Below are 22,240 nucleotides of genomic sequence, written 5' to 3'. Positions count from 1 at the left end.
GCCATCAAATGTGAGGAACTTCAGTGTGAGTATTGACACCAAATGGAACCTCATCCACCCACCTGATGAAAATTGATGTTCCCCTGCCTGTCACCCTCAGCCGTACCCTTTGCTCAAGAAGTGCTTTGTTTTGAGGGACTTTATGTTGTATAAGATGTGATTTTGACTGTCATCCATAGGTGATGAACCTGCCATCTCTGTCCCCTGTCTCTCTTTAGACACTAACTTCCAGTTGCCTATGGAGCAACTACCTGGAAGTCTCAGAGGCATCTCACGGTCAACTTGCGCAAACCCCACTCTGACTCCCTTCTCCAAACCTTCTCTTCCTTCTTCATTTCCCATCTTAATTCTTAGTAACCCATACACTCTGTCACCTAGGTGCGAGGATGAGAAGTCATATTTCCTTCTTGTTCCTGCCACACACCCACACCCTGTAGATTCTGACTCCTACTCTTTTTCAAATCCATCTTCTTTTAGATCTCATTTTTGTAGTTTGTGCTTTCACTATTTCTTAGGCCTCCCCACCACCAGCCTTCTGCCTCCCATCTCCCCTCAGCTGTCTTGGTGATATTTCTGAAATGAAAATCTGATTATCTGGGTCTTCTATGACTTTGCTTTCCAAGTTTACCTATCACGAAGAAAATGAAGCCCCAAATCCCCTGGAACACAAGGCTTCCCATAGCCTGATCTGTCCCCCACTCTTGCTGTATCTTTTACCACCCCACATCCCTACCCACTTACTGTTTTACAACTCTTCCAACCTACTTGTAGTCCCCTAAATGCATCAGATCCGCGAGCCTTTCCACACATGGATGCTGACAACTGAAGAGTTCTCCCTTCAACTCTCCCCCATGCACACCGAATGAGTTCTCTAGGCCCCTCCTCGAAAGCCTTCCCCCTTCACCCCCAGCTATAGTTTACTTCCCCTTTATAGTATATGCTGCTCCTGGATATAGGAGAGTAGGTGCATTCCTGATCAAATGTGGTATCTTTAATGATCAACAAATGTCAGGTAAACAGATGCATGGGTTAGTTGGTTCCAGACATAGAATTTACTCAAAAAGACAGCATGGTTTTTTTTTTCTCCCAAATAGCCCAAACTGGTTTTCAAGATAGCCCAATATATTATGCCATTTTTAAAATTTTATTTTATTTTTAGATGACACATAATAATTGTGCTTATTTAATGTGGTACAGGGTGATTTTTGTTTGTTTGTTTGTTGTTGTTGTTGTTGTTTGAGACAGAGTCTTGCTCTGTTGCCCAGGCTGGAGTGCAGTGGTGAGATCTCAGCTCACTGCAACCTCCGCCTCCCAGGTTTAAGCGATTCTTCTGCCTCAGCCTCCCAAGTAACTGGGATTACAGGCGTGCACCACCATGCACGGCTCATTTTGTATTTTTAATAGAGACGGAGTTTCTCCGTGTTGGTCAGGCTGGTCTTGAACTCCTGACCTCGTGATCTGACAGTGTCGTCCTCCCAAAGTGCTGGGATTACAGGTGTGAGCCACCACACCTGAATGAGTGTGATGTTTCAATACATGTATACAATGTGTAATTATCAAATTACAGTAATTATCAGATTCATCAGCTTGAACATTTATCATTTATTTGTGGTGAGAATACCCAAAATCTTCTCTTCTAGATATTTTGAATAGACAATACATTATTGTTAACCATTATCACCCAACTGTGTAATGGAATACTAGGACTTATTCCTTCTACCTCACTGTAACATTGACCAGTCTCTCCCCATTACCCACCTGCACACAAACACACACACACACACACACACACACACACACTTTCCCAGTACCACTCTACTCTCTACTTCTATGAGACCAACGTTTTAGATGCACATATGAGTGAGACTATGTGATATCTGGCTTTCTGTACCTGGCTTATTTCACTTAACCTAGTGTCCTCTAGGTTCATCCATGTTGCTGCAAATGACAGGATTTCATTCTTTTCTTTGGCTAAATACTGTTTCCTTGTATATATGTATACCACATTTTCTACATTCACTCATCCATTAATGGACATTTGGGTTGATTCCATGTCTTGCCTACTGTGAATAGTGCTGCAGTGAACATGGAAGTGCATGTATCTCAGCATACTGATTTCATTTGCTTTGGATGTCTACCCAGCATACAACCATATGGTTGCTGGATCATATAGTAGCTCTATTTTTCCTTTTTTGAGGAACCTCCATACTGGGTTCCATAATGGTTGTACTAATTTACATTTCCACTAACAGTGTATAAAATGTCCTCCTTATCCATATCCTCACCAGCATTTGTTAATTTTTGTCTTTCTGATAACAGCCATTCTAATGGGGGTGAGATGGTTTCTCATTGTCGTTTCCATTTGCATTTCTCTGATGATTAGTGATGTTGAATATTTTCTCCTAGACCTGTTTGCCATCTGTATGTCTTCTTTTGGGAAGTGTCTATTCAGTTCTTTTGCCCATTTTTTAATCAAATGATTTGGTTTTTGCTATCGAGTTGTTTGAGTTCCTCAGGTATTATGGAAACTAACCCCTTGTCAGATACATCGTTTGCAGATATTTCCTCCCATTCTGCAGGCTGTCTCTTCACTCTGTCGATCGTTTCTTTTGCTGTGCAGAAGCTTTTTAGTTTACTGTAATTGCCTTTTTCTATTTTTGTGTTTGTGCCTGTGCCTTTGAGTTCTTTTCTATAAAATCCTTGTCCAGACTAATGCCACGAAGTATTTCCACTGCGCTTTCTTCTTCTTGTTTTATAACATTGGGTCTTATGGCTAAGTCTTTAAACCATTTTGAGTTGATTTTTTTCAGTGGTGAGAAATTGGGGTCTAATTTCATTCTTCATATCAAGATTTTTTTGAATAAAACTTCTAAATGAAAATCTTTAAAGTTCAGCCCTTTGCTCTGAGTTTTTGTCTCTATTCTACTCCCACACCCCACCATCTTTAGTCACTGTGGAACCCACAGTGAGGGCCTCTTTAAAGCTGGCTCGCCTGGGTTTTAGACTTCCTCTTCCCTTTTTAAATTTTTTTTTTTTGAGACCGAGTTTTGCTCTTGTCACCCAGCCTGGGGTGCAATGGCATGATCTCAGCTCACTGCAACCTCCACCTCCCGGACTCAAGCGATTTTCCTGCCTCATCCTCCTGAGTAGCTGGGATTACAGTTACCCACCACCACGCCTGGCTAATTTTGGTATTTTTAGTAGAGACAGGGTTTCACCATGTTGGCCAGGCTGGTCTCAAACCTCTGACCTCAGGTGATCCACCTGCCTCAGCCTCCCAAAGTGAGTCTTCCTTTTCTTTAAGATCTTTATCTCTCTGCCTTTGAGTCACATCTAGGAAATTATTCATCCCCTCACTGCTCAAGAGCACCACTCTTCTTGTGTCTGAACATCTGGGGACTTACTAGGTTTTGCCCCATTGCTCTTTCAAAAATTCCAGATATTCTACTTTCCATATGTTTTCTTTTTTGGTTGTGAATTAGAGAGTGACAGACTTCTCCCATCACTTAAGATTCCTTCTCTCTTGTTCTTCAAACTCAAGTACAGAGGCTACATGGTGGCATGTTTGGGTGACTGGTGGGCTTCGTACACACGGATCTTATCTATGCCGGGGTTGTCTTGGTTACATCCCAGCCCCTCCAGAGCAATGATGTTATGCTGGGATCTGGGGGCTCCAAAGTGGGCTGTATTGGCCGGGATGCCAGCAAAACTTCCATCCTTCAAGTTTGTATGAGATTAAAGATACACAGAAGTAATGTGGCCATGGGGTTGGAAGGAAGGAAGGTTGGAACACAAAGGAAAAATGACGTGTGGACCCTACTCTCATAAAATTTGAAATCTAGTCAGTGGAGGAGGCCAGATGAACCCTCAGGAGAAAACTGGGGAGTCAAGTATGGATACACAGTGGGAATGATTCATGTAACTCACTCTGCTGAGGACTTTGCCCACTGCCCCGACACAGACCTCACCCTACTGGTGAGGTCTGCAGAGGCTACTAATATTTGTAAAGGGTCAAGTCTCTGCACAGTCAGCTTCCAGCAGGCATTGGACAGGGCCCTCTGTGGAGGCCAGGCACCCGGCACACAGTTCCCCTGCCTCCCTTGGCCTGGAGTCGCTGCTGCTTCTCCTCAGGTCACTGCCCCCGTCAGCTGCAGTGGCCTAGTGTTCAGCAGAAATGGGAAACGGAGTCTTCCGAGGCTGGGCCGATTGTCGTCGCTCTGAAATGAGCTCACTTGTGCTTCAGTGGACATTGCTGCAGCGTCAACATGAAGGTCTCTGTCTGGGGGCTTCAGGGGGTGCCAGGGACCAGACTGGAGAGCCGGCCTCATCCTGTGCCCATGTCCAACCTCTCTTATCCTCTCCCCTGAGCTCCTGCATCTGCTTCCCACAACCTCTCGGCCTGTAGGATCTGTTCTGTTGGTGAGGAGGGAGTACAGCACAAGCACAGAAGGTCTGTGATGGACGGAGATTGTTGATCCTTCCTGCTGGAAGGTTGGGAGCTGAGCAGAGGCTTACAGGGGTATAGGATCTGGACAGGTGCCGAGGGAAACAGAGGATTTGGGTGAGGAGAAGAGTGAATCGACAGACTGAGGAGGAAACACACCTGTGCCGTGCCCAGGAGAGGAGGCACCAGCAGGCAGAACTTCCAGGCGGGGCGCCAGGGCCAGGGCAGCATGGAGGAAGTGGAGACAGTGGCCTTACCTGTCCTGGAAAAGCCTGCAAGTGTCCCCATTTACTAGTGGGGGCTGGACAGTCCCACGTGAGGACCACAAAGCAGACGCCATCATTCTCCTGGGCCTTATGTACATCTCAGCCTGTTTTGGAAACCTGAGCATTTACCTTGTAAAAGTTTTCTGGAAGAAGGAACTGAGGTCTGACAGCAGAGAGCACATGCCCCGCTCCAGGATAACAGGGTCCCCCAGCTGCAGCAGGACAGGGCTTCCAGTGGACACTGGGCTCGGGTGTTTCAACAGCATCTCCAGCTGCAGGGCCCCGGTGCCACAGTGGGGTCGAGGCCACAGAATCCATCGCAGATGCAGGTACTGGCTGAGTGCCCACAGGGCGAAGGCCATCCTGAAAAAGGGGTGGAGCCCCTTCACCAGAACGGAATGCAAGTGCTGAGCCAACCAACAGGGTGCTTGACTGGTGGATCTTTCAGTAAGAAGGGCCTCCTGCCAGTGTGGGTCCACGGTCACTGGGCAGCTGACGACAAAGCTCCTGGCAAGAGGTTTTTCCTGAATAAGCCTTGAGAAGAGGGCAGAATGGGGCCAGCTGCTGCCACAGCTGCCGTGTCTGCTGGAGACACGCTGTGACGATGACAGGGAGACATCCTTCTGTCCCCACCTGGTTCTTCTGTGTGAGTCTCATGAGTGTGAGCTTCTGGCATCAGGTTCCTTCTGAGTGGAGAAGAGAATGTGAGAGGTGGCATTGTGATCGAAGTTGTTGATGGTCTGGTGTATTTTTGTTTAAAAATCACACCTTTCATTTATTTAGCAAGTTGCTGTCAAGATGCAATGTGCCATAGTCACAAGACCACAAGTTCTGGAACCTGCTGCGTGAGGTCCAATCCTGGCTCCTTCTTCTGTTAACTGCTGACCTTGGGCAAGGCATGTAACTGCCTCGTACAACCGGGTTTCTATCCCAGCCGCACCCCTGACCCACCAACTGCTGGGCAAGTTACTTAACAGCGCTATGCTCCTGTGTCTTCATCTACAAAGCAGGAATGATAGTGCCTGCCCCATAGGGTTATTTTTAAAGATTACGTGAGTTAATGCTTGTAAAGCGTTTTAGAAGTGTCTGCCCAACATATACAAAACTTTACCCGAAATAGATCAAAGACCTAAATACATGTGAAAACTGTAAAAATCATAGAAGCATAAGGGAGATGTTCATGACCTTGGATTTGGCAATGGATTTTTAGCTGTGACACCAAAAGCATAAAAAATAAAAGAAAAAAAGAAAAAGAAATAGATAAGCTAGACCTGATCGTAATTGAAAGCATTAATCCTTAACATTCTAGCTCAGATGATACCTCCTGTGAAGCCTCTTCTAACCCCTTCAGAGAGAATGGATTTTTTTATAAGGGAGACAGTAACAACAGAAGATGTGATTGAGCATTTCTTTCAGGCCAGGCACTGTTTTACGTACTTCGAGTTGGTTGACTCACTTGCTCTTCACATCCACTTAAGATTAGGTTCTATTGGCCATGCGCAGTGGCTCACACCTCTAATCCCAACACTTGTGAAACCAAGGCTGGAGGACCACTTGAGGCCAGGGGTTCAAGACCAGCCTAGGCAACATAGTGAGACCCCATCTCTGCCAAAAAAAATAAATAAATACCTGGGTGTGGTGGTGTGTGTCTGTCGTCCCAGCTACCTGGGAGGCTGAGGCAGGAGGATTGCTTGAGCCCAGCAGGTTGAGGCTGCAGTGAGCTACGATCACACCACTGCACTCCAGCCTGCGCAACAGAGAAAGACCCTGTCTTCCAAAAACAATGACAAAAGATGAGGTTTCGTTATTATCTCTGCTGCCAAATGGAGAAACTGAGGTACATAACAGTCCGGCAGCTGGACCAGGCCATGCAGCACATCCTCTGTGCTCCCAGCATGTGGTGTAGATACCGTCATGTAGCCTGGAGCACACTGAGCTGGGTAGATCCGGATTCTCACTGTGAATGGGAACTCCTTAGGGCCAATGACGTCCCTAACCCTGCATCATGGGACCTCAACGACTTCTGTGGGACTGAAAGTCACATCTTGATTGTGGAGGGATTTGGGTTGCAGACTAGAGATTTAAACTTTATTCTGAAGTGAGCAGAAAGGTATTTCAGATTTTTTAAAAATGCATGAGAAAAATCGTGTTTCAATAAAGACAAATCTGGACTGCGACGTATGAGATAAATCGGGGGCGGCAGCGGGAGGCAGGGAGTTGAGTGAGGGCGACCCACGGTTGTGAGCAGCTCCAGGTGGGTGGAGCGAGGCCTCGGGGATGGTGCGTGAACTAATCCAGACAGTGAAGGCCACACCTAGGGAGGCTTCAAGCCCCTTTAGGAACAAGAATCTCAGGAACTCAGAGAAGCCTGAGCGCTCTGCCAGCCATGCACATGGTGGATAAAAAGTAAAAGTTCAGGCACTCACCCCAGTATTTGATCTCAGCACCCAGGATTTCTCAGCCTCCTGGGGGTTAGCATCGCAAAACCACAGGCAGAACTTGATGCCTTCCGTCATCTTTTCCTCAGATATCTTAATCTGAATATCAAAAGGAAAATGTGAGGCACAGTGATTTACGCTGTAATCCCAGCACTTTGAGGGGCTGAGGTGGGTGGATCACTTCAGCTCAATGCCTCAAGTGAGTTTGAGACCAGCCTGGGCAACATGGCAAAACCCCATCTACAAAAAATACAAAAACTAGACAGGAGTGGTGGCTGGCCCTATAGTCTCAGCTACCTGGGAGTGTCGGTGGGAGGATTGCTTGAGCCCAGGAAACAGGTTTACAGTGAGCTGAGGTTGAGCCACTGCACTCCAGTCTGGGTGACAGAACAAGACTCTCTCTGTCTCAAAAAAAAGGAAAATGTGAAAGATCTTCAAAGCAAGATACACTCTTCTTTATAGCTTGTTCTTTCATTTTCCTTCCATTAGAAATAAAACCAAAGCAAAAAAACAAAAAGGATTTAATATCCATCATAGCAAACTTTACTAACTGAAAATAATAATTGGCTATGGTCTGATTTGATTCAAAAATCCATTGTAGGCTTACAACACATTTATTTAAAAAAAAAAAAAAAAAAAAAAAAGCTAAAACTTAGTAATACATCTTACCCTTAGGCAAACTCATAAGAACAGCTGCTGAAATTAAATGAGGATGTATACTTGTTTCTGGAAGTTTTCCAACTCATTTCTGGCTGAAGTGAATCCTTGAAGAGCCAGGAGGGCTGAGCAGAAAACGAATACTTGCCACTGCTTTCAGATCCATCCCTCCATGGGAACAATCTGGGGAAACTGCCTTTTTCGTATTTTCAGTAAAAAACATTCCATATTCGTGCCATTTCCTGTATTATGCAAAATACCTTCTCTCCATAGTCTCTTAAATGACACTGCAATATTTTTCCTAGAATTTCTTAAAAGAAAACAGCTGGTTTGATCCCCACTCTTGGTCTGCATGCCCGATTTCTGTAGACACTGAGTATTTGCAGTCTGGGCTGCATCAGGTTGTGAGGTACCCATAGGGATGTGGGCAGAGAGTTTAGAGACAGAAAACCCAGGGCAGAATTGATCCACGCACCAGAGGATACATTGTGTAGGACAATTTATAGCTTAGGAGCTTCAGGAGACATGAGGTGGTTCCTGGGCCACAGGTTCTCAAATTTAGCTGCATATTGTAATCACCTGGGATGTTTCTTAAAAACACTGATGTCTGGATTCCATTCCTAGAGATTCTGACTTTGGGTTGGGCTGGTGGATTGTGCATTAGGTTTTTCAAACGCTCCCCAGGCCATGTAATATGCATCAAAATCTGAGGACCACCAACATCAACCATCTCCCCCTCATCCCCAGAGAGGGGGTGACTCGCCCAAGGTCAGAATTATAATATCTTCCAGTGTACCCCAACTCTGCAGATGGTTCTCTATCACCCAGTGGCCCAAGAGATCAGTTTGAGAGCAGCTTTGCCTCATCCCAAAACTTCACCCCAGACCTCAGGTCACTTCCCATGGTCAATGGGTTCTTCTCATAGTCTCAATGGCTGATCCTCCTCCATCTCCATGGTTAGTGCTCCTCAGATGATAGCAACAGGCTCCTCCCATTTGGTGCCTGGCTCCCTTCTCTTCGCCACACCATCTGCCTCCATACTCATCTTCAGGAGACTCGAGTGTAAACATGTTGCCTCCAACTCACACCTCTGGCAGGGGCTTCCCATTGCCTTTGGGACACCGGAGTGTGGCTTCCAGACCCTCCAGGAGCTGGCTCCTGGCCTCCTGAGTATCCTCTCTTGCCCCTCCTGCATGATTCCACTTGTATGATGTCCCTGGAGTTGTCAGACTCCTAGAGACAGGAAGTAGAGTAGGGGTGCCAGGGGCTGGAGGGATGGGGAGTTACAATAGTATTTAACGGGGACAGAGTTTCAGTCTGGGAAGAGGGAAAGGTTCTGGAGATGGATGGTGGTGATGGTTGCACAAAAATATGAGCATACTTAATTCACTGAACTGGACACTTAAAATGGTTAAAATGGCAAATTTTATGTAATGTATATTTTATCACAATAGTAAATTGTTTTCAATAACATTCTGAGGAAAGCCTTGCCTGCCCTTTGCCTGCCCTTTGCCTGCCCTTTGCCTGAGTTAGGCAGCTCTGTTTTGTGTTTGCAGAACTCCACATTTTTCCCTATCAGACCATTGTCCTGCTTAGAGTCTGACCTCTTTACAGATTGTAAGTAGAATAAAGGCACATTGGAGTTCTTGCCTGTTTACCACTGTGATCCCCCCTGACTTCAGAGTAGATGCTCACTGAATAATTTTTAATGAATGTTGTTGAATGAATAAAACCCAGATCTACAGTGTCCCAGCCCATCAATCTTAATTGGTAGGAAAAATGGATTGCAAAAGTAATCCAATTTGATATTGTATTAGTCTATTCTTACATTGCTATAAAGAACTACCCGAGACTGGATAATTTATAAAGAAAAGAGGTTTAATTGACACACTGTTCTGCTTTACAGGAAGCATGGCTGGAGAGGCCTCAGAAAACTTTTAATCATTGTAGAGGGGAAGCAGGCACATCTTACATGGGGGAGCAAGAGAAAGAGAGTGAAGGGGGAGGTGCTATACACTTTTAAACAGCCAGATCTCATGAGAATTCACTCACTATGATGAGAAGAGCAAGGGGGAAATCTACCCCCATGATCCAGTCACCTCCCACCAGGCCCCACCTCCAATATTGGGGATTACAATTTCACATGAGATTTGGTTGGGGACACACATCCAAACCATATCATTCCACTCCTGTCCCCTCCCAGATCTCATGTCCTTCTGACATTTCAAAATACAATCATGCCTTCCCAACAATCCCCCAAAGTCTTAACTCATTCCAGCATTAACCCAAAATCCAAGTCCAAAGTCTCATCTGAGGCAAGGCAAGTTTTTTCTGCCTATAAGCCTGTAAAATCAAAAGCAAGATAGTTACTTCCAAAATACAATGGGGACACAGGCATTGGGTAAATGCTCCCATTCCAAATGGGAGAAATTGGCCAAAACAAAGGAGCTGCAGGCCACTTGCAAGTCTGAAACCCAGCATGGCAGTCATTAGATCTTAAAGCTCCAAAATGATCTCCGTTTACTCCATGACTCATATCCAGTGCACACTGATACAACAGTGGGCTCCCATGGTCTTGGGCCACTCTGCCCTGTAGCTCTGCAGGGTTCAGCTTCCTTGGCTGCTTTCACAGGGTGACATTGAGTGCCTGGGGCTTTTACAGATGCATGCTGCAAGCTGTCAGTGGATCTACCATTCTAGGGTCTGGAATAGAGTGGTCCTCTTCTCACAGCTCCACTAGACAGTGCCCCAGTGGGGTCTCTTGTGTGAAGACTCCAACCCTACATTTCCCCTCTGCACTGCCCCAGTAGAGGATCTCCATGAGGGCTTCACTCTGCAACAGACTTCTGCTTGGACATCCAGGCATTTCGTACATCCTGAAATCTGGGTGGAGGCTCCCAAACCTCAACTCTCACACTCTGCACACCCACATGCTTAACCCAAGTGGAAGCTACCAAGGCTTGGGGCTTGCACCCTCTGAAGCAACAGCCTGAGCTGTACCTTGGCCACTTTTAGCCATGGCTGGAGCTGGTGTGGGCACAATACAGGGCACCAAGGCTGCACAGAGAAGTGGGTCCCTGAGCCTGGCCCATGAAACCATTGTTTCCTCCTAAGCCTCCAGGCCTGTGATGGGAGGGGCTGCCTCGAAGGTCTCTGAAATGCCTTGGAGGCATTTTCCCTATTGTCTTGGTGATTAGCACGTGGTTCCTTTTTATGTATGCAAATTTCTGTAGCTGGCTTGAATTCCTCCCTAGAAAACGAATTTTTCTTTTCTACCACATAGTCAGGCTGCAAATTTTTATGCTTGGCTTCCCTTTTTAAATATAAATTCCAGTTTCCAATCATCTATTTGCTCATGCATAACAAAAGTGACCTTGGCTGCCATTCTTAGTAAGTTCCTTATCTCCTCTTACTGCCTCAGCCTGGACTTCGATGTCTATATTACTATCAGCATTTTGGTCACAACCACCCAACAATTCTCTAGGAAGTTTCAAATTTTCCCTCATCTTTCTGTCTTCTTCTGAGTCCTCCAAACTGTTCCAACCTCTGCCTATTACCGAGTTCCAGAGTCACTTCCACATTTTCAGGTATCTTTGTAAGAATGGCCCATTCTCAGTATCAATTTTCTGTAGTAGTTCGTTGTCACATTGCTATAAAGACCTACCTGAGACTGGGTAATTTATTTTAAAAAGAGGTTTAATTGACTCATGATTCTGCAGGCTATACAGAAATCATGGTTGGGGAGGCCTCAGGAAACTTTCAATCATGGCAGAAGGTGAAGGGAAGCAGGCACAACTTACATAACTGGAGAAGGAGGAAAAGAGCACAGGGGGAGGGGCTACACACTTTTAAACAACCATATCTCATGAGAACTCCCTCACTATCATGAGAACAGCAAGGGAGAAATCTGCCCCCATGATCCAGTCACCTCCTACCAGGCTCAGCCTCCAACATTGGGGATTACAATTCGACATGAGATTTGGATGGGGACACAAATCCAAACCATATCAGATTTTAAGTAGCTAGAAGTATCAGACTACAAATTGTCCAGTCATGGTAAGTGATAACATTGGGTGAAGAATGTGGAATTTCAGCCTCTGATTAATCCTTACAGATATATTCTGTTGGAGGTGGGTAGACCTCTAAAAATTTTGAGACTGACTTTGTTCTATCTAATAAGTACAAAAGGAAAATGAAAACCAGGTTGATGATTTCAGATTTTTTAAGAACAACCTATTTATAACTAATTCCTTGCTTAATAGTATGCTTTTTTTTTCTCTTTTCAAATTAGATATTTATTTTTGAAAACAATATCTACTACTGTGCACATGTCGGGAAACAGGCCATCCGCGTGGTCTCCACTGGGAAGGAAGGTGTGATTTACAATGGCCTCAGTGACTGGTTGTATGAAGGTAAGATGTGCAAGGAGAGAAAAAAGCAAGATTTGTGGTTGCTGCTGCTGCTACACTGGAGTTGGGTTCTTTTTCTTTTTTCTTTGACTTTAACTGTAAATTAAACTCCAGTTTCTTGTGGTTCTGCAAAATTTAAAAGATTTTGTTGGAGCTTTTAGGATCACTCTGATCAGCATCAGGGAATAGCATCAGGCTGTTGTCAGGGGCCTGCAGTATTGTGCACTCACCTGGGGCAGGTGTGCTGGCTTTGGACTTTGCAGGGCCCTGCAATTCATCCCTGAAGGGCAGGAGGCCCATTAATGGGAGATTTATTATATCAGGAGGTGACTTCCAGGAACGCTCAGGGACTGCAAATGCATGTGTGTCTAGCCCACTCCAAGACATAAGTGCCTTATTTGCCTTGGGAAGGGGACAGTTGGAAAAGAAGGAATGAGTTACATCTTTCCAAATAAATCATCAGAGTGACTTGCTGCTGAGAGCACCTCCACCTTGCTGGACATTTTCTACCCCTGGTTTGCCTTTTGCGCCAGAAGAGTCATGCCGTATACATGATCAAATAACTAGAAATCAGAGAGGGAAGCTCTCTTCTTACACTTTGATAACCTGTCTCCATGCTCATGACCCTTCATCATAACAATAACAACCAGGTATTGATTGCTATTAGCTGCCAGGCACTGCTGGAAGCACTTTGTTTTCTGTTACTTCGTTCCACCCTCTGTCTTAGTTTGTTCAGGCTGCTGTAACAAGATGTAACAAGATTCCACAGACGAGGTAGCTTAAACAATGAATATGTATTTCTCACAGCTCTGGAGCCTGGGAAGTCCAAGATCAGGGTGCTGGCAGACCCAGTGTCTGGTGAGGGCTCTCTTCCTCACTTGCACATGGCTGTCTTCTTATGTCCTCACCTGGCAGAGTAGAGAGAGCTCTGGTTGTTTTATCTCTTTATAAGGGCATGAATCTTTTTTATTTCTTTATCTCTTTATAAGGGCATGAATCCCATTCATAGGGGCAACACCCTCATGACCTCATCACCTTACAAAAGTGCCACCTCCTAACCCCATCACCTTGGGGATTTGGGTTTCAACATATGAATTTGGGGGGACACAGTCACTCAGTTCATAGCAAGGTTCTATTTCACAGATGAGGCATAGTGAGGTTAAATAATTGGCCCAAGTTTACACAAGGGTAAGGAATATTTATTGGGGAAAGTCATTGTTCAAGTTCAGGATAATTACCTTTTTAGAATTCCACATGTGGCTAGAGTAAGCATATGCTTTCCAGCATGGGGCTGATGAACAACCCAAGTTCTTCTCAGCCTCCTGGCCTGAGACCGTGTGGTCACAGCAATAACTCACCCTGCTAGGCTGGGTCAAGGGAGGGTCAGGGAAATTCTGGGTGCTTTCTCAAGCCAGTATCACTTTCTCCCAGTACTGTGCATGTCTCAGGCTGGTATTCTGCATTTTAGTGGCTTTATGCATCATAAATTATAAGGCAGATGGATATGCAAGCTTAGTGTTACCTCCTAGCATAATTTCACTGAAGCCATAAAGTTCTATGACTTGATTTTTAATTTTTGTAAATGGAAGTATAATTTGTATACAATAAAACGCACATCATAAGGACAGTTTGATGAGTTTGGCAAATGTATATGCTATATAGCCCCAGTCAAGACATAGACCATTTCCATCAGTCTAGAATATTCCTTCAAATCCCTTTCCAAGGGCTTTCTCCCTAAGTCTGTCTTCCGGAGACTGCCACGGTCCTGGGGGCTAAGCAGCTCATCTTTAACAGATATACTGGAACCCAAGCATCCACATGAGGCTGGCCTCCCCTGTGTGGTCACCTTCGAAGCCCCATGTTTATTACGATGTGGCTGCCCGTGCTCAGAGCATGCTGAAGAGTCCAGTTTCCTTCTGAGCCCCAGGAGAATCAACCCTGAGATTTTATTGTCACATGAGTCCTTGGCCACACCTGAAAAAGCCACTGGAATGAAAGAGGGGACACAGTCTGCTGTAGTTATGCCTTTTCTGTGCAGAAACAGCCCTAGAAATGGTTTGTCCCAAGATGTCCCCAGCACCACCGAAGAGGCACAGGCAGCAGCACAAAGGGAAACTCTGGAGGGGCTGCACCTCTGCCTGGGGTGCAATCCCTGAGGCTCTGGGGCTTGCCTGCCCCTGTGGACTCAGTAGACTATTGACAATGAGGACTCTAAAGCCCCTTGAATGCTGCCCTTGTGTGGAGAAAAAGGCCTTATACCTAGGAGCAACTAGAAAACCAGGTCCTGTTTGCTCCCTGACATCTGAGATCCCACTAACAGCTCTTTTGCTTGGGTATAAGATCGGCTCGAGATCTGGATAGGCAAGAGAACCCAGGGGCTGGAGACAGAACATGAGTGGTTCAAAGTAAGGCTGTGGAGCTGCAGGGACCCAGGGTGGAGACCTGGCCCAGTCACGGGACATGACAAGGGTCTTCCACTCCATGGACCTCAACATGCTCATCTGTATATGGGAAGAATGTCCCAAACACTACACTTTCTGGGGACTGTGTGAGACTGAGTGGAATGCGTGCAGCATATGACATGGTCAGCAAGGGACAGTTGCTGCTATTGTTTCTTATAACAATAAAAATAATAATTATGTAGTTATTACTATTATTGTAATTATTTGTTAGTACTATTTTTATCACAAAGGAAAAAGAGGTGTTTAAAAAAGAAAAAAAAAAGGCATAGGTATCAAGGCAATGTTACCCAGGTGGTCATTCTGCCACAGAACAGAAATTATCTGACCTGAAAATTCAAGAGAGATCATTGCAAATAATAATGACCCCAAGGTGTGTCCCCCGCCCCTAAGAGAAAGGGCCCCTAGAATTTTGGCTGCAAGAGTCTAGGCATTGTCTGGGACTAATCTCCCTAAAAAATCCATAACCAGGAGATTTAAAATATCTTTTTTAGTATCTTCTTAATAAAATAAAAAGTTCATTGCTTTGCCATTCACGTTAAGCTTTTGCTTTAGCAAATCCATTGAAAGGACTTTTTTCTTCAAGGCATTTACATGAAATTGTGTTGATGTGATAACAGAGCCCTAAATATTTTAAATCAATCACAGTTGATGTGGCAGCTTAATCTACTTAGTGTTGTTCCCTGGAAGGTTTATATGCTGATGCTTAGATTTCTGAGGCTGAGAGCACAGGAGCCCTGGGGAATCTTGCTTCCTTTTTTAATAATGGGAAAGTAAACTTTGACGATTGCTTTTGCCTACTCTGTGACTTAACTGTTTCAATTCCAAACTCTTCCTTTAAAAAAGCTCAGCAATCGGGGGGAGATTAGAGTGAAAATACCCTAAAGCATTTGCAGAGGGGCTCATTCGCTTGGAGATGTTAGTTCTAAGAAGATAAACTGTGTATGTGGGAAACAGCCACTGCAGTCCATAACTTGTTGGCAGAAAAATGCCTTATTGATTTGTTTTGTTTCCCAAAAAGGATCTTAAACATACTAGACGTTGCAAAATATTGGAGACTGAGGAAGAGAAGAGGTGGACAGCCATAGAGGCTTCTGGGAGTCTCCATCCCTTGACCTAAGCTTTAAACACACAAAGTGGGAAAAGCTCCAGTTTACTGAAGCAGTCGCCCATGTGCCAGAATGTGAGCTCAGCACTGGCTGCGAACTCAGCACTGGCTGTGAACTCATCACTGGCTGTGAACTTAGCACTGGCTGTGAACTCAGTGTGTCTGTCTTGCTAATTCTCTAAAGAGAGACCTTTGGCTCATGGTGGCCACAAACTGATTTTGATAAGCAAAATGCATATCTTCATTTTATGCTTCTGGGAAAATGTCATAAAATTACATAGAATTTTGATTTTAATATAAAACTAAAGATAGCTTAATAGAGTCCTACAACTTTTTAAAGTTTATTAAAGTTTGTTTATTCATAAACTAAACGCAAGATGTTACTGAAGATTTTGAGGCCTGTGAATGAGTGTTCTGTTAAGAATTTGCACTTTGATGCAAGGCTCAGTAATTTTGCAAAGTTCCTAGTATGTAGGCATATGGGCAAAGAGTTGGAATTCTCCAAGTTTTGATGAAAGTTCTTTGTTACTGCCATTACAGGGTTGATTGTGTTTCCAGTTGCCACTCTTTGTTTATAAACTACTCTTTTTTTTTTTTTTTTTTTTGAGAAAAAAAAAATTACTCATCAGCCAGGCTGGAGTGCAGTGGCGCTATCTAAGCTCACTGCAAGCTCTGCCTCCCAGGGTCACGCCATTCTCCTGCCTCAGCCTCTCAAGTAGCTGGGACTACAGGCACTCACCACCATGCCTGGCTAATTCTTTTGTGTGTATTTTTAGTAGAGGTGGGGTTTCACAGTGTTAGCCAGGATGGTCTCCATCATCTTCGTTATCATCATATACACGAGGTATAGTGGGACAGCACAGAATTTTTGGCCAATAATTTGCTAATAATGACTTCAAGTTATTAAATGTTTCAGCTAAACAATGAATCATCCATACTTCTATTACCAAAGCAGTCATATGCATATGCATATCCAAAATACATATAATTATTCAGTTATATGACATTATCATGGAATGACCCACAGCCCTGTGGAAAGCTGGAACATGTTAGGGTCATTGCAGGACAACGTCTTTCCTTATGTATATAAAAGATCTTATCCCCTCAAAGGGCAGTGAAGGTAGAGTGAGGGATGATGAACTCGAGAAGATATTTATAGAGCTCAGCCTGGAGTCATCAGCCTGAGATGGCAGAGAAAGTGAGAAAAGGGCCCAAAGGGTATTTATTTCATATCTGATTTGGCATAGCTGAAATTCCAGGGCTGGATTTTCCTTAACTAGTCCAGAACATAAAGGTACTTGAAAAATGTGATCAGATCAGGAGACCCAGTTTGGCATGGAAGCATTTCCCCATGCACGTCAGCAGGAATCATGTTAGATGAGACTCTTGAAGCTGCCCCCGATGCTAGTTCCCCTTGTGTGGTTCTAGGACCCATGCAGTCAGGCAGCCCCTGATGAGGAGTAACTGATGGGAAGTCTCCTACCAACAATACTCACTTCTGCTCCATCCTGCCCAGTCCACCATCCTCCCCTGGACTCCATGGCACTCTCCCCATTTTCTGCAGCCCTGCTGTGACTCCTGAGGCCCCCTCCTCCCAGTCACAGCCCTTGCCACAGTCCCCAAGGTGCTCCCATCCTGGTTCCACCTACCTGGGAGCCCCACAGAGAGACTATCTCCACTCTCCCACACTATCTGCCGCCCTCACTGGGTGGCCAGCGTGGAGGAAGTAGGGATTTGACTAGTCTGGCCAGAAAGGACCTCTTTCCAGAACTTCTGCTGCTGGAGAGAGGTTTAGCACCTCCTGAGCTGGAACTCAGAATGCTCTCATTTGTGATGTAATCAGGCCCGCTGTAAAAGGGTCAGAGCCTTTCCTAAGCTAGGCCCCTCAGTCCTGCCGGATGAGCGCCAAACCCTGGTGGTGTGACCATTACCCTCCATCTGTGTGTCCTGCTCATGTCCAGGGAGTACAAGGGCAGCGTGAGGCAAGGCCTGCCTTGCACTGCTTCATAGTTTCTCAAAGCATCTTTAAAGAGTCAGCACTCATGACCTAATATTTTTCTGTTCCAATGAAGTGCTGCAGAAGGTATCAGCAAAAGGTCAGGTGGGCCCCAAGCAGATAGATTTCAGTTAATGAATTTTGGGGGTGGTGCAATTCCATGCTTTATTGTCTTGAGTATTCAAGGAGGTGGAGAGCGTGTAGTAGTAGTAGTACAGTGTGGTAGATCAAAGTGGATTTTCACACTTTCACGGAAGAAAAGACATTATGAAAACGAAAGCACTCCTGGGGATCCTGGAATGGTTTTCAGGGTCTGTTTTCCACAGGACACAAATTCACCAAAAGAAAAGGGAGCTCTTTGCTCATCCAGATTCCCATAAACTCTAATTCCCATGAAAGCAAAACAAACGTAAGTAACACTTCACGAGAAACTCACACATTGGCTTTAATTTGCATTCATGACATGTTAGATATTTTGTACACTTTGTGTGCCTTGTGTCATGTTGATACCCAGTGTGCTGAGTACTCGTTTCCTGCGTGTTGTGAATGGACCAGAGCCAGTCGTGACCATCAGTAACTGGTACAGTCTTCAATGAATAGCAGCAGCCTTGGACTGTCAGATGCAGATGAAGGAAATCAGCAACACCATCTTTGTATCTAAGAAAGCATTTCTAATGTCACTTATGCTACTTTTCTTTAGAGACAGGGTCTCCCTATGTTGCCCAGGCTGGCCTCGAACTTCTGGGCTCCCGGCTTAGCCTCCTGAGCAGCTGGGGCAGGAGCCTGCCACTGAGCCCAACCTCTTATGCTGTTTTTAAAACTCCCTGACATACATTTGGAGACTGATATTTGAGGTGCTTACGGAGGCCCCCTGGAGTATAGATTCCTGATTGGGTTCTTCAAATATTAACTGCCTCTGAAGCACCTGGCTAGGGCACTTCAGCTGCTAGCAAACTGCTCCCAGGTGGTAGATCAAAGTGGATTTTTACACCCGTCATACATCATAGTGACCATACTGATATTTTTTAAAGAAGTTATGGAGCAGGCAGGACAATGGGAATTGGAGTGATGTTCAAATATGTACATTACTATGTAAACCATAGATTTGGAGTTATTTGGACCTCTTATTGATTACATCTCTTATTTGCATGATGGGAAATGGTTGGTTAGACAAGGACATCGTTGTCAGTAAATTGGCAGAAACTTGTGATTAGCTTGACAAAGCTCCTTTGTGGAAAAGCAGGGCAGAGTCTTTGTAGTGATGGTGTCTGTGTTTAGACAAAAGCTTCACCACGTAAAAGCTGTACGAACTTGGATGAATATTTGACCTCTTTGTGTCTCTGCTGCCTTATCTGCAAAACAAAGATAACAGCAGTATATGCTCCATAAGGTCATAGAGGAAATTAAAATAAGCTAATACACATAGAGCTCTTAGAACAGTGCCTGGCACTGGTAACCTCTACATATTGGTGGTACAACTACTGTTGCTTTACCCTGTAATTTCCCAAACTCAGTAAAATAAGAGGCACCCGCTCCACTATTTCATCTGCATTGCCAGGAATCGGAAGCATTAACGTGGAATTGATGAACCTATCAGTGTTGAAAACTCTGAAGCTCTATTCACTCATAAAATATTGTCTATAGTATGTTCACGTAGAAAATGCACTGAGTTCCCAATCATCCTAGAAATGCTATTGATACCATGTTGAACACCTCTTCAAGAACCTTCTGTCCACATTTAGATTCTCCAAGCTGAAATCACACCCTTAGTTGCCACTGATGCCTGACAGACAGGTGTTTTCCTTATGAGCCCCAAAGTTCTTGTGACTTGGTAAAAATTATGCCTTGTGATCTCTTAAAGAAATTGAGTATTTAAAAAAATTATATTCCACTTCATCTATGATTTCTAAGGGAGGATATGAAAGTAAAAGTGATGATGAAAATATCTAAAATGTAATCAGTGTCTGGCGAAGCTATCAGACCTATGAGGTACTGTGCAATGGAGCGTTGGCTAAATCAAACAGCAATCATCTGAGCAGGAGGCTGAATGCTTTGGGTATTTAATGTAACTGAAATGAGTATTTTCCTTGTTTAGCGCTAGTCTCCAGCTCCATAAAGTATTAATGATCTTGACTTGAAGAACATGTGAATTTAACTTGTAGAGAGATAAGGAGGAAAAGCCAAAAAGCTGTTTGGTAGAAGCTCAGTCAGCTCTGACCAGGAAATGGCTGAGGTGGCCCAAGAGGTCCATTCCTTCTGTGCTTCTCAGAACCTGTGAGACACTTCTGGGTTTCTAGATTTCTGCAAGGATCGATATGAAAACAGTGTTCTAAGGCAGGAAATAAGAATGTCAGGAGCATAAAACATAGACTGTGATTGCCACAGGTAAGTCAAGCTGGCTGCCAAGGTCCTCTTAGCCCCCTGGGTCCAACTGCACCTGTGCCTCACTTGACCCTGACTCCCACCAGACCCTCCCCTGCCATCCCCTGCTCTCAACATAGCAATCATAGCATTATGGCTGCCTCAGCACCAAACTCTAAATCCAGGTGGGTCACCAGGAAACACCAGCACATCCTAATGCACCGTCTCTCTGTCTGCAATCATGGGCAGACCACCAGCTTTCTGCTGTAGTAACACAAAGTGTATGCCCTCACTTACCTACATTCATCTGAGTTTTCTTGAAAGGATATCACATGGCTATTGATTCTCTAATCACGGAGGGAGTGTTGGAGCTGAAATGGATGTTAGCAGTCATTGAGTCCAACAGTCTGTAAACTGTTTCTGTAAATGGCCGGGTAATAGAGTCTAGGTTTTGCAGGACATACGGTCTTCATTGCCACTGCTCAAGCCTGTTGTCATAGCAAAACAGCAGCCATAGACCATAAGCAACAAATGGCATGGCTGTGTTCCAATAAACTTTATTCCAATAAACTTCAAGCCTGTTTTCATAGCAAAACAGCAGCCGTAGACCATAAGCAACAAATGGCATGGCTGTGTTCCAATAAACTTTATTTGCGGACAATGAAATTTGAATTTCATGTAATTCTCACATGTCATTAAATATTCTTCTTTTTTTACCAACTATTAAAAAGCACAAAACCAATTCTTAGCTCTCAGGACATACAAAAGAGGCAGCATGCCACATTTGACCCAAAAGCCATAGCATGCCAATCCCAGTGTGTCCAGTCATCACATTCACTACTGACTTCATGTCTGTATTCTTCCAGCTCTTGTCATCTGAATCAAGATGGTTTGTAATGACAACCAATTATTTCAAATTTTGCCTCTCCAAATAAATCTAGTTACTTGAAGTCAAGAACTGTATTTTATATTGTATATTTCCCATAACACCAGTGATTCTCTGAGTACTTAATAAAGGTTCAGAAAATACTGTTGAATGAGTTAATTCACAGAGAGAAACTCATATATTCTAGAAACCTCCACAAGGAAATCATATGGTTTCTCCCTGATCACTCTTATCAGAATTTCCATTTCCACAAACTTCCCTCAGCAGAAAAACACCTGATTAACAAAAAGCAACAGTAATTGTTAACCTCGTTTTAATTATGAGTTTCACTTTTTATCCCCAAGGATAAAGGAAAAAGCTGGAGTGACTTTGGGAAGGACCTGGTCTTCTTACCAGGAGCCCAGGGACACAGGATCATAGCTCATCAGATTCTAGACCATCTGAATTCATGCTAAGTCGTAGTTTCCATACTGAATGAATAGAATAGGAATAGCAGTATCTAACTTTCAGTGAGTCTTTCTTCCATGCCAGGCCTTACACAAATAAACTTACGTAATCTCTCAAGAGCCCTATGAAGAAAGCTCTACAGTTGTCCCTTGGTATCCTTGGGAGACTGGTTCCAGGAACCCCACTGCACCCACCCCTCTCCATCAGATACCAGAGTCTGAGGATGCTCAAGTTCCTTATGTGAAATGGCTTAGCATTTGCCTATCACCTGTGCTCATCTTCCGGGATACTTTAAATCATCTCTAGATCACTTATAAATACCTAACACCATGCAAAGGCTATTGAAATAGTTGATATGCTGTATTTTTTATCTGTAATATTTTTATGGTCATACTGTTATTTTTTTATTTAATATTTTTGATCTGCATTTGATGAGAGGGTCTAGAGATGTGGAATTTTTAGACACAGAGGGCCAACTCTTCCCTTATCCTATTGCACAGCTGTCGAAACTATTAAGTGGCCTTTCTGTGGACAAACAGCCAGTAGGGAGCCTGCCTGAAGCTGCTAACCACTTTCCTGCTGAGTATGAGTTGCATTAATTTCTTGCCTATGAAATTAGGCTTGGGTTCATACTCATGTTCTGAGTGGAGCATCCTTTAGAGGTGTCTGCTCAATGCCCCAGGCTTGAACCATCTGTGCTGTGAAAGGCATGTCTCATGGCACCGATTTAAGAGCCCAACAGACCTCGATTTAAGCCCTCTGTGAGCCA

At 44.4% G+C, this 22,240-nt stretch overlaps 1 protein-coding gene across 3 annotated transcripts in view; it reads left to right on the top strand.

Moving 5' to 3' along the window:
* The window catches only part of DPP6 (dipeptidyl peptidase like 6), a 1,015,511-nt gene that overhangs the window by 835,987 nt on the left and 157,284 nt on the right, over positions 1-22,240 (top strand). For all 3 annotated transcript variants that reach the window (XM_017957362.3, XM_009204279.4, XM_017957361.3), the window contains exon 8: positions 12,097-12,217. In XM_017957362.3, coding sequence (XP_017812851.3) covers positions 12,097-12,217 — 121 coding nt within the window. The remainder of the gene's footprint in view (positions 1-12,096; positions 12,218-22,240) is intronic.

The sequence above is a fragment of the Papio anubis genome, chromosome 4 (assembly GCF_008728515.1).
Source record: "Papio anubis isolate 15944 chromosome 4, Panubis1.0, whole genome shotgun sequence".
NCBI classification, from domain to species: Eukaryota; Metazoa; Chordata; class Mammalia; order Primates; family Cercopithecidae; genus Papio; species Papio anubis.
The sequence above is the reverse complement of the archived record's forward strand: the minus strand, read 5'-3'. Positions and strand labels throughout refer to the sequence as shown.